The sequence below is a fragment of the Lygodium microphyllum genome, chromosome 21 (assembly GCF_053477565.2).
Source record: "Lygodium microphyllum isolate KBCC chromosome 21, Lygodium_microphyllum_v1.1.10, whole genome shotgun sequence".
Lineage (NCBI taxonomy): Eukaryota > Viridiplantae > Streptophyta > Polypodiopsida > Schizaeales > Lygodiaceae > Lygodium > Lygodium microphyllum.
In genome coordinates, this window is record NC_141155.1 from 139,426,939 (window position 1) to 139,440,713 (window position 13,775).

The 13,775-nt window shown below is 44.4% G+C and overlaps 1 protein-coding gene across 2 annotated transcripts in view; it reads right to left on the bottom strand.

Annotated features, from left to right (window-relative positions):
* Positions 1-13,775, bottom strand: part of CNX5 (co-factor for nitrate, reductase and xanthine dehydrogenase 5) — a 132,846-nt gene that overhangs the window by 44,211 nt on the left and 74,860 nt on the right. For both annotated transcript variants that reach the window (XM_087661203.1, XM_087661204.1), the window contains exons 4-5: positions 1,942-2,006; positions 1,768-1,842 (exon numbers count right to left, since the gene is read on the bottom strand). In XM_087661203.1, coding sequence (XP_087517329.1) covers positions 1,768-1,842; positions 1,942-2,006 — 140 coding nt within the window. The remainder of the gene's footprint in view (positions 1-1,767; positions 1,843-1,941; positions 2,007-13,775) is intronic.

The following is a 13,775-nucleotide window of genomic DNA, read 5'->3' on the forward strand; positions in this document are numbered from 1 at the left end:
ATGGAAGTGGAAAACCTTCATAGAGTTGCCCCTACGCCTCTGAGCGGGATGCACAGTGACCCAATTAGTGACAGAGGCCATTCCCCCAATTGGTTCCCTCAGGATCAAACTAACAGCCAGTGGAGGAGCTTGCCAAATGTTCTGGACAAAGGATTCAGGTGGTGGTACACAATGATAGTGGTTGCTATATAGACCAGGATCCTAGAGTTATTATTCTACCAGCTTGGAGATATTGTAAAAGGAGACCCCTTCAAAGACGGGTCGAATCCACAAGAGTGAATGTGAAGAACCTGTTCGTGAGGAGCCGCAGCACATTTCCTTTTTTGCTTCCACAACTAAATTAGGAAGGAGGATTCAAGTATGCAGGATTCAGGACCTCCTCACCAACAGCACTACCCCATTGGCAGACTATTTTCAAATAGTGCACAAATGAGATGGAAGGCATTCCTCACCACATGGGACTCACTCACCTTTTCTTATTCATTTCCGCGCATGTCTTGGCATTGTATTCCTCTTGATTGGAGATGTACTATGCCGTTATACAAGGATTTCTACCTTCATAGTGGCCAAGGATGGCATAATGTTTTGAGCTAGACAGCATTAAAAAACACTCTTCCAATGGTTCATGGCCTCTTCCATTATATGGTGATGGGTCCATCAGCAAAAACTTCAAAATTTTGATAATGTAACGTCCATTCATTGAACAGCTAGTCAAAAATGTCCAATGCCTTCCCAGCTATCAGATATTACATCCCATCATACCCACTGGATGGAGTTAGAGGTAGATTACTTATTACTCATCATGATTGTACTCTTCTAGCACGCTGGATAGGGATTAGACATGGGCTGCATTGACTAGATTTAGTTCCTTACATATTTTTGAAGATCTTCTCGAACAAAAAGATGAAACTAGCAGACTTGCAACCAGTGGAGGGACACTTTCTGGGCTGAATCTTACCTTGCAATTTTAAGGTGGCAAACATCATTGCAGATGAGAGTTTCCATATGCTTTGAAGCTTTTTATGCAAACTACAAGTGATATGGCTGAATTACATGCAGTCCTATGCATGATTCATTCTAATTAGTTACATGCCAATATTGACAGCAGGATCCAACCTTTCCCATCCCAGGTGATATTGTTTGTAGATGCACCATGCACAACACTCTGCACTAAAACAATCTTAGGATTTCAAGACAAGTATCACACTTAGGTACAATCAGGAAGCTCATATTTTCAGTAGTCAGTACATCATTGTTTCCTAATTGCAATTCACGCAGACTTATAAGGTGACTCTGGCTGTGACTGGTTCTCATGGATTTGTTATTATTCCCAGGGATGCATGGGTGATCTGGGTTTAGTGGTCCTAGTTTTTATAGGTGGCCCAGCCCTACTTATGGAAGATATCAGGGAGACAAACCCAAATTAATGCATGGTAGGCAACTGCACTACATCTGAACTACAATGTCGGAACTTTGAAATTTCTGAAATATGATGCAAAAGCCCAAACCTCAAAAAAAGGAGTCCATAAAGAACCCTACATGTCATCAGATGTTGAGTGCTGAATGTCAAATTCAAATTCTTAGTTTGCTTGAACAGCATCTTCAAATTCCTAGTTTAATGTCTAAAAATAGGATCTTAGCTGATGATGCCCAAGTCAATTTTCTGGCTATTCTTATTTTGTGTTCTACAACTCCATCTTTCAAATATGTTCGGTGTATCTTTTACATTTAGCACAACCATTCAAACCAAAATGTAAAAAAGGATACTTGCTAATTATGTCTGCAGCATTGGCAGCTGTTAATATCACAGAGTGCTCCAAAACCTGCAATGTTGAGTTGATTCTGCAGAAGGAACAGCATGACTACTAAGTTTTATTTAACTTTCCAGCTTGTATTATTATCATAGTATGTCATGGTTTAGCAGAAAATATGACATCTTACGCATGGCAAGCTGCAGCTGCAGATTCTACCTTCGGGCAACCAATGGAAGCTTCGGTGTGGATTACCTGTAGTGTGACCAAGTTTAATAATTGTAAGCACATGCAATGCACAAAAAGACAAGATGGAACCAGGAAAATCCTAGATGGGCAGGTGACTTAATGATAGAAAGTGCAGTAGCCTTACATGACCAATGCAAAGAAAACAGGCATAGACCTGCACATCCACAGCACAAGACGTAGAAAATCTGTAGCTTGTATAACAGCAAAGCATAATAACTGCATATTTGCCTTAGTTCTCGTTTTCATTCATCTGACTGCAATATATGGGCAGTAGAGGGACTCTTATCAATAGATTATGTAGTAATCTCAATCATAAAATATAGAAAAACTTCTTGTGTACCGTGCTCTCTCTTGATGGAGAAGCCCCTTGTATCCATGATCTCCACGATGATCAGATGTAAGGCCTCAGTTCCACTTGAGATCATTAGAGCCAAGTTAGCAGCCACACTGATTGTACTAGAGGCCCTCACCCGTTCCATCACCTATATACATCAATTACGGGATCTACCCCCACATAGATATGTCAGAGTGACTCTTGAGTCCTATCAGCTTGCAAGAAAGGGTGACACTTCGTATTGGTGTGCACAGATGTCAGCCTGGTTTGAGTTGCATGGCTTCAACATGGACAGACTACACAGAACATGGTGATGATGCATTGAAACATGCTATGAGAAGAATCAATGATACAACGGAGCCAAAGCTCAAAAGATAACTGCACTATCCTGTTTGAATGAGGCGGCAATACCTGTGAGAACTCTGCACAGTGAACGGTGCCAAACGAAATCCTTAGAACGTGGGCTATCAAAGTAATCACTGGAAGGTGAAAGACAGTTATCAAGGGAGCGGCGGACCGCAGTCATCTGATGTTATTGGAGATGTGGAAGATGATCACTAGTTGTGGAGGGAGCGAACCGCAGTCCTTTGATGCTAAGGAGTGACCTAGGCAACAAAACACAAATCCCAAAGTATGCTGTCAAACGCAGGGAGACCAGCCTAGATGTTGATGCCAGGTGGATAATGATGACACCAGATGATGCAAGATGAGCCGGGCTGCAAAAACGGAGGTCCAGCAGCCTTTGTGAGAGACAAGTCATGCCAAGTGATGGAGAAGGAGCCAGGCTACAAAAACACAAGTCCCAACAGCCCCTGTGACATAGATGAGTGACACCAAGTGATGGAGAAGGAGCTAGGCTATAAAAAAACCAAGTCCCAGCAGCCCCTATGATAGACGAGTGATAAAATCAGTGACGCTCGGTGATGTAGACTACCGCCAGAGGCTAGGATACTAATGTCGAGCTAGAGATGATGACGCCAGGCAAGGAGAAGACCTCCAGATTGAAAAACGTAGGTGAAGGTGGAGTCTAATGGAAAAGGGTGCTGATGCCAAGCAGATAATAGTACACATGATTGTAACTCATGGTCTCATAGGTTATTTTCGCCTTTTGTAGACGTTAATATATCATTTCATTTCTCTCTCTCACACACAACCTACATACACTAAATGGCAATCCACCAACCCCAAAAAACCTTCTCTTCCATTGCATGGGCATTTTTGCCAAGTGGCAACATTCTAATGCCATTTTCTAGCAATTTTCAACCAATTAATTAGTTTTCAAAATTAATTACTTCTAAAAATTAATTTAAGACTTTCTGATTCTACCCAAAAATAAAATTGCCCATCCACAATTAGATTGTTGGCTAAGCCAATTGCAACCCTGAGTGGTTCCCAACCTCAATTGATCCTTAGACTGCATTAATTAATTGATTAATGCTAGTCCCTGGTGTCACCATTGATTAATGGCCAAATAATTGTCCTTGGGTCAAAACTGACACCAATTAACAACCAAAGCCTAGCTGGCATAACTTGTCACAACTTTTTCCTTTGACATCCAGTGACTCCTTCAGGTTCTTGGCCTATTCCCATGAAATAACTGCCATGTGCATCACATGTGCCTTATAACCTTGCACATTTCATTATTAAATTAATCAAATGTTGCTAGCAAGATTAAAGCATCTAAAATATTTCACGTCCCCATGATATACCTTCCCCTGTAAATCCCTACAATCATCCTCAATTACACTACATCGTGCCAAAGTAAAAGCATACTACACTGGAAGTTCCATAAGGCATCACAGTCACAACATTGGCCACTGTTGTCTAACAATGCCATATGCCCCAAAAACATTCTGAAAGTTCTCAGCCAGCATAGACATCAGGTAAAACTAAAAGGCAATCCAAAACTGTTGCTAGAAACCCATTGGATGCATCCATAACTCATGCTTCTCAACTATTCTGATGTTACAACCATAGTAAAGCATAAATTCAGTAAAAACCATTGCTAACACTATCACTGGCATTCATTAACATGCTATTGTCCATGGAACCAACTGTAAACCATTGAAAACTGAGCATAATCTCATCATAAACTGATCAGCAAACTGGTCACTAGCTGCTGCAAATGTGACCCCAAGCTGATGACAAACGAAGTGCAAAGACTAATCAGAAATTGATGTACAATTGATACAAAAGGTGACCATAAGCTGATCTGTAACTGATCAAAAACTGACCTGAAACCGATCAGAAATTCATCCCAGAACTGATGCAAAAGCTCATATCAAACTGATGCAAATGTATAGTTATACAGTGCCCGAGTGAAACTCATACTCATTTGTATACATCTCACAATGACTAGGACACTAAGTAGTGACCTCATGAGAGACATAATGCCAGCACAATACCTTGGGTGCAAGCTAAATACATCTGAGATCCACTACATACAAGAGCTATCCATACTAGTAGAGTGGAACTGCTACCTCCCTCTTGGGCATCAAGCACTACTCTGGATCCCCTACTCTGATGAACTTGATTGAGCCTGATACAAACTCGGCTCTAACTCAAAGGCATTTAGGTAAAGCTGCAACAACTAAGGATGGTTTGCCAAGTCATCCACTTTGCATCCATTGGTAAATAGTTCTGAAACTTCATCAAATATCTCTTGAAAACTTTACCTCTAACCTTTCTTTCCTTCTATGCCAAAATCTACTTGGATACCAAGATCTCATCTAGCTCCTCAACCTCACGCCGAATTTCAATAGATACATTCTCTGGCACGTCACCATAAAAAGGCTTCAACAAACTGACATGAAAGGCATTGTGTATCTGACAACAACGAGGTAATTTCAACAGATATGCCACATTATTGATCTTCTCCAACACTTGGAAGGGCCCATAATATCTCATACTTAACCTCGGATGCAATCTAAATCGTAAAAGGTAATTGTATTAATTACGAAAAAAAGTACAAGATGACTTGATTACAAGATACATGACGACAATCTAAGCCATCATGTGAAAAGGTTCCTAAGTACTACAAGTTACAATGTTATGGCAAGGATGCAGATGAAATTGCCATATGCCAGGGACGTAAGTCCTCCCTAGAGAGCAAATCAGAATGCTAGAGAAGATCCAACTGCCAATACAAGAGGCCCTTAAGCCTCGCAATATGCCGCTGAACATTATAGGCGGAGTCAAAAAGAAAGGCATTCCTAATGGTCCAGTTATGCCAACAGCCCTAATATCGAAGAAAATGATACATGAGCTTCATATGTGGTTGTGCAGGAGTGGGGTATTTGGGCTGCCTGAAAACCCAATCAAAGGGGCGCAGGGTGAATCCAACCACTCCATGCCAAACAACCAACAAAAATAACCAGACTTTCTTTGCGATGGGGCAAGAAATAAATCGGTAGCGGGCTGATTCCACAGCAGTGGTGCAAAAGAAACATTTTCCATTGGAGATTCGTCGCTTGGAAAGAGCTGACGCAAGCGGAAGACCACCAATCATCACTCTCCAAAGAAAGACTTTACATTTGAAGGGTGTCTTGTTCAACCAGCCCTCCATCACTGTTGCCCTCCACCATGACCGGGATTTACGTAATCCCCATAAAGCATTCGCTTTGGTAACTAGCCATTGATGATCTTTAATCAGAATATGATAAACTTGGTTAGCAGAAGCTTTGCTTAAAGTCAGCCGGCCTTGTAGGTCCCAATCCTGCCAGGGATGATCTGAAGCAAGGGCAGGAAAGGGTTGTCTGCTCTGGAGCATCCGCAAAAGCTGTTCCCATAAAGGCCTATATCCCCGAGGGATCCTGAAAAGCCTCCGAGCTGTACGAAAAGATATAAGCACATTGCGACTGGCAAGGGTGGCATCCGCAACTGAAGACAAGCCCAAACGGGCCATCCGGTTGAATGTGGTCTAAGCTCATGTTTACCTTCCCATGCAAGTAAACGCGAGACCGCCAGTAATTCCAATTGAAAAGAGTTAGTAGCCAAGCGATCCTCCGCTGGATGCCACTGGGCCTTCTAGAGGACCCGTTTCCAGGAGCACACCAAATGAGTAAGCAGCGACGAAGAAGAACTGGAGAATCTCGAATCAGCATTAAGAACATGCCACCAAGAACTCCTGATTTGGGTATTGCCATGTAGAAGCCCATGGCTCTCAAGGAAATAACGGGCTATATCGACCCATGGATGATGATCCGAGCACATGGCGCGGAAAAGAGACCAACGGAGTGCCTGCATGTGAGTTTGGGCATCCAAAATAGCTCCGCCACCCATGCGTTTGGGGGTGCACGCATGCGACCAAGAGATCCAGGAAATACCTGCATGCAATGAGTCCTTCTTCCATAGCATGAAGCGAATAGACTGAGTAAGAGCATTCAGAGTCGTAGTAGTCCAGGGCAACAATGGCAAGAAATATGTGAGCATTGGCAACATAATTGTCTGGGCCACTTTGAGGCGAATATGGAAGGGCCAGGCTTGAGATTTCCAATACATAAACTTAGCCACCATTTTCTGGGAAATCCACTGCAGAAGCTGCTTTGGTGGAACGTCAACACCCAAAGGGTACCCAAGGTGCCTGACAATGGAGCCACGAGGAACAACCAGACCCTGCCAGTCCAAGGACTGCAAGTCCGACTCCGTGCAGCTGAGAATGGCTGATTTGAGCGCATTGATACGAAGGCCGGACGCCTGACCAAAGATGCCCCAAACATCCAATGCTCGTCGAAGGTTGTCCTTGTTCGCACGCAAAATCATAAAAGTATCATCCGCCAGGGATTGGCTAATGAAGTGCTGTCCTGTAGGAAGCGACAGACCGGCCAACTGAGAAGAGGCTGCCATATGGGATAACATTGAAATAACTGGATGTGTCGCAAGGGCAAAGAATAGAGGGCTCAAAGGGCATCCTTGTCTGACAGAGCGGGCAAGTACAAATGGCTCAGTAACACCTCCGTTCAGCATGACTCGCGAAGACGCTGCAGCGCTGATGGTGTAGATTAGACGCGACATCCGGGGACCAAAGCCCATAGCAGACATAAGTTCAGCCACGAAAGACCAATCCAGATAGTCAAAAGCCTTTTGCAGGTCCAGTTGAATCAGTACTACCTCCTGATTAGAATGCCTTGCATAATCAATAGCCAGTTGAGCATTCAATACATTGTGCAGAATATTGCGGCCCTTGATGAAACCATACTGTAGAGGGTGCACAATGGCCGGGAGATGCTTATGAAGTCGATTCGCCATTACTTTGGAAAAGATTTTGTACATTGAACCCATCAAAGAAATGGGGCGCCACTATGTCAACTTAGATGGTGAAGGAACTTTGGGAAGCAGTTTAATAAGGCCTTCTTTCCATGAGGAAGGCATAATCCCCGTTTGCCACACCTGCTGAAACAACGCCTGCAATGGCTTCGCCAGTTGGGTAGCAAAAGCTTCAAAGAACTCATTGGTGAGACCATCCCAACCCGGACTTTTATCCTTGGGCAAGTGTAACAAGACATCCATCACCTCTGCCTCACAAATATCGGACTCCATAGTAGCTTGCATGTCCTACGGAAGCTGATTGCGGACCAGGTCAAAAAACCCCGAACGGGCTTGAGTGATTTGGGCTGAAGGTGGAGAAGTGGAGCCGAGAAGGTCACGGAAATAATTCCTGCACATATGCACAATAGTCTGCGGATCCAGGATAAGGTGGCCTTCTGCATCCTCTAGTCATTTAGCAGGAGAGGCATGGAGAGCTCGAAAGAACTTATGGGTCTGACATGCACTATCTTGCAGAGTCTCTGTCAGATGTTGCAGTTTGGCCTGCTGATATGATTTCAAGTGGAATTCTTTAATAAGATCAGCCACTCGCATGGCCAGGGCGAGCAGAAATGCATCATCCGGAGTGTCCACCAGCAGAGAACGAACCAAAGCCAGCATATCCTCGGCTGCCTTGCGACGCTGCCGACAAAGAGAGGCATGATAGATCCCATACTGCCGAGCAACCCTCTGCACATTAGAGAGCAACCTTTCAAATGACGCAGTGCCCTAAGAAGAGAAGTCCAAGAGGAATCTGTCAATCAATTGCTGCATATAGCCCTGAAAGATTGCATGCTTCAGGTAGGACGAATTGAAACGCAAAGGGAGTCTCTCCAGAAATTGCTTGAAAGGTGCAACGGGTTATGCAAGCAGCTCAAGCTGCAGAGGGAAATGGTCCGACAAGGCATATTGCTGCAGCACTTTTATTTCGAGCAGCTCGGGAAGAAAATCATCATTCTGCATTATATATATACGGTCCAATCACGACCATGTTGTTGCATACTGGGCAGAATGGAAAGTAAACCCTGTAGAAGACGGGTGTAGCCAGGACCAGAGATCTTGCTTAAGAACAGCAAGAGCCAACGCATGCCACATACGACTTTCCGGCGCATCCATCACCGAATGCTCCGATGTGGACTGGGAAGAATCAACACACATATTGAAATCCCCCATGAAGAAGCCCCGTCTGCCAAGTGACAAGGAGGTCTGCAAAGTCTGCCAAAGCGCCCGACAAGATAAGGAATCATTCGGAGCATAGAGGCCAAGTAGCCATAAGATTTCCCCTTCGAATAAAATTTCAATCACCAAAAAACGGCCATGAACATCATTTTTAATAAGAACCGGCTGATATTTGTTATGGACAATCATGAGCACACCCGAATAATGCATGGCCTGTGTCCCTGCATAAAACAATCGAAAGCCATGGCAATCTACCACTTTTCCGGCTTCACCGTGATTCTTGTGCTCAACAGCGCACAGGACATCCCACTGATTTTCATACAATACAGTCCACATGGCATGTTGCTTGTGTCGAGAACAAATTCCTCGCACATTCCACGTGGCTATTTTCATGTGTATTCAAAACAAAATCAGGTACGAGGCACAGCTTGCCTCGATTTGACTTTGTCAGCAAGAATGTCCAGGACACCCTCGTCCAAGAAATCCGCCAACACTGCAAAAGAGTTCCGAGGACCAGATTTGGAAGTGGACGGCATATCTGCTGGCTTGGGGGTGGAACGGGGATAACGACGATCCCACGGGGTAATGACATTACCTCTGGTATCAAATGCCAGCTTAGCAGGGGGACCCTTTGAACAATCCGAATACATTTTCCTGGCTGGCTGATGAAGGGGGGCAAAGGAAACCATAGCAGGAGCAGAGCGCTCGGAAGACAACATTTCCTTCCTGCGCATATATGTACGCATGGAATCTTGTGAGGTAGTAGGCACAGTGTTCTCCATGCCAGCAACAACCCTGTTGGCTTTTTTTTCACGTACTTCCACCCAATTAGTGGCACTAGAATCCAGACCCGAAACCTGTTGTTTACCTTTGGCCAGAGCTTGGGGCTGATGGGTAGCATCCAGTGACGGGGCATCACACACCATATCTTCCATGGGCGGCGCAACATGGCCAACATCAGAAGTGTGTTGCTGTTCGGGGCATTCGGCCATAAAATGCCCCAACTGTCCACAGGAAAAGCAATGGCCTGCAAAATTGCCCCATTTCAAACGAAAGTGTAACGGGTGCATGCCAGAGCAATTGAGGCGTAACCAGGCACGCCTTTTTCTTGCAGTGTCCCATAGCATACACAAGCGGTTGCGATTCACAGCCCTGAGACTGGGAGGGACCAAAACAGTGCCCACAGCGGCCATAGCATCCTTCAATAGGGGCCAATAAACAGCCGGACAATTTTCCACCTCTACCCACACCGGGCATTCGCGTTGCAGCAGACGCTGAAAATCTCCCATTGGACGCCATGGAACCACATGAACCAACCGGCGTTCAAAAAACAAAGGCAGTTTAGACAAGAGAGCAGCACGGTGCGTCTCCGATTTCAACAGAACCTCAAAAAAGCCCCGGGAGCCAATAAAAATCTCTTCAACACATTCCCCTTGGAGCAGACTGTGCAACCATTGGCGAATACGGGAAAGCAAGGGGATTCGACCAGTGAAGAAGAGTATGACAGCGCGATCATAAAATACCGAAAAGGAGCGTAGGACAGTTTTTGGGTCCACGGTGGCATCCAAAACATCGTCAGGTGCCGATTCAGAAAAGACTTCCTGATTATGTTGAACATAATCTCCAAGCAAAGTGTTTGCAAATTCCAGCAAATGCTCCCAGTCCACTTCCCGCAAGCTAGATGTCAGAACCAGGGGGCATCTCTTCGTTGCACGGAACCATATCCTCAGGTTCCTCAGCATCAGAATCCGGGCCAAGTGCTGCCACTGTTTGATCTATGAAATCCAGATCCAAACCAGCCATCGTATATGATGATTTGAACTCGAAGGAGGACTGGCCCTGTCTCTTGCCGGCTCTCTCGCTCTCCCTCTTTTCTGTACAGAGGCGCTGTCTAGGGGTGTACTCTGCAAGGACAGCGAATGAAAACGGAGCTTTACCTAACACCGTGCAGGGGCAGAAGGGCGAAACAAAGGCCTGGCGGTCTCCACGGCAGGACGAGACAGGCTGGGGTGCCGGGCAGGGATCCATCAGCAGCGTCCGGGGACAGGGCGTCAGTGGCAGGCAACCGTGGACAGGGCGTCAGAGACAGGGCGGCTGGCCGTGGACAGGGTGCCAGGAGCAGGACGCGCTGGTGGCTCCAGGAGCAGGGCGTTTGCTCCTGACGGCTCCAGGAGCAGGGCGGCAGAAAGAGGGCGCTAGGGATTCCGCTGGCGGCGCAGGGAGCAGGCGCGAAGGTCAAAAACCAGGCGGAGATTCAGGCGTCGATGTTGTTGAGAAAATGTGAAGGACAAGCGATCAGAGGCGACGACGGTGCTGAGTCGAACTGGGGGGACGACAGGCAGATCGTCAGACTGCGACGAGGCAGAGCGAGGCGACAGCAGGGCGCGTCAGACCAGGCGAGGGCAGGGCGGCACGAAGCAGGGGCACCATCGTGTCGCGTTCTCTCTCTCTCTCTCTCTCTCTCTCTCTCTCTCTCTCTCTCTCTCTCTCTCTCTCTCTCTCTCTCTCTCTCTCTCTCTCTCTCTCTCTCTCTCTCTCTCTCTCTCTCTCTCTCTCTCCCTCGGATACAATCTCTCTCTTCCTTTTAACTTTTTCGGTCTTGCCTTTTCAAAACACAGTAATACATAATCACCCTCTATAAACTGTAAAGCATGTCTATGGCAATCAACTACCTTCTTTTGCTTTTCTTGTGATTTATTAAGTGCATACTTTATCTTTGCATAGGTTGCATCTAATTTTTCCACATAGCTTTCAAACTCAAAGACCTTAACCTTGGTGTGCAAGATAGGCGATACCTTCTTGCCACCTTTACAACCTCAAATGGAGCTTTGCCAATGGAACTATACAACGTATTGTTGTATGTAAACTCAATCAATGGCAAGTATTGCTCCCACTATGTCTTATGGTCTAAAACATAGCACCTCAAAAGATCCAACACTGTGAAATTAGCCTCTTTAGATTGACTATCTATCTGTGGATGAAAGGATAATGATAAATCAATGTGGTACCCATATTCTCAAACAACTCCTTCCAAAATAAACTGATCATCCAAGAATCTCAATTACTAACGATCGACTCTGGCACACCATGATACTTAAAGATGTGATACAAGAATAAATGTAGCATATGATCAACCTTTATTTTCTTTCTAACCAGAATGATCTTCAAGTCTTTGAGGTGGTAACTTCCTTGGTAATAACTAAGAGAAGCATTCGACATATATTTTCAAAAATCAAATGCAATCCTTTTCTAACTTTGACATGCTTCCAACATTTTCATTATCAACCTTATCCCTAGTAAAAACCAAGTACGCTCAAAGGTGATTTTTCATTACGTTAGAAATAGCAACCAATACAACAGGGACAGATTCCCCTTTCAACTTTACATCGACATTACAACCCTCAAGTGGAGCAATAAAGAACTTCTCGATGTCCACATATCCTTAAATATGCAACCAAAGCTTTCCAATGAGCAGTGTGACATGCTTTGCATAGCCTTTGAATGTCATTCCAACTTACCCCATGGGTCCCATCTCATTCTCTTTGATGCCTAGATGCAGAATTCCATATCTATAGAGATGAAGTTGGCTCATGCGCCATTATCAATGTATGATGATCCTTGATTTTGCCCCATGCTCTACATAACTCAGTAGCATTATCATTGGACTAACCACTAATAACATCCGTCACCAATCCCATTGATAATTTAGGCTTCTTTCCCTTTGAATCTCCTTGATTTTCTGATTTCCCAACTTGTTGTCTATTGGGACTATTCTTTGCAATTTAATCTCCTATTCACAAATGAAACATTTATTTGCAGCCATTAATTGTCTACACTGTGCCAATGATTTCCAACCCTTTCTTTGTTGTTTTGGCCTCTTTTCACGCTGATTTTCAGATTTTTCCCTTTTCTCAACCTTTAGACAAGGTTTTATGTAGCTTCTCCCCACTCTCTTGGAAGCCTGACTACTTCCCACATAGGAAAGTATCGACTGTAACAACAATTTCTATGAGCTGAGACATGCTAGATACAATGAATTCTATACAAAAATCCTTGATTAGTTTAGGCAGCCCACAAACATACTTTTTCACTTTGCTCATGAAGGGGTACCGAACAATAAGAAATGACAAGAAATAATGCATCCCAAAACTTCTTACATTCCTTTGCATCAACCTTATTCCATGTTGTCATAATGTCCGCCTCAAAGATAGTTGCCAACCAATTTCATACAAATATCTACTTTAATTCTATCCATGTTGATGGTGCTCTACCTTGTATCAAGAGCATGGACCACCATTGCAATGCATTCCCCTTCAAGAAAGTGGTTGCCTTTCCAATCTTAGAGGATTTTGTAAAGTTTCCCCTTGAATAGGTTGTATTAAATTGCTAAATGAAAGTCAAAGCTTTCAGCCTATCTTGTGCACCATTGAAGGACTCAAAACTTCCCTCCTTTACCATCCTTATCATAGTCTTTTGCCGACCCTTGGGAGTCAAGTTATCATACATTAGATGCTGAAAAAATGTGCATTTGCTGTACCAAGCCTAAATGAAGCATTTCCATGACCAACACTCATTCCTTGAGCCCCATACGCATTTAGGGTGCAGATACATTACCAAGCATGCCACTTTGCACCCCGGGCATTAAATCAATGCTGCCATACATAGGGTTATGCACATTTCTAGCCATACTGGAATACATTGGACCTTGCACACCATGCATTGGCTACTACATACAATAGGGAGTTGTGCCATACATTCCAATATGTGGTCCTTGTCTAATCTTTTGAATTTGAGGTGCTGATTTCAATGTACAATGCCTTTGACTAATGGCGTGAGTCCCAAGGTGGCTGCTCAAACCTAATTTTAGCAAAAATTTAGGGTTTATGGCAAAATTCTCCCTATTGTCCACCAAATCTGACTGAGAACACCTTCAACTAGCTGAGAAATACTGAGATCTT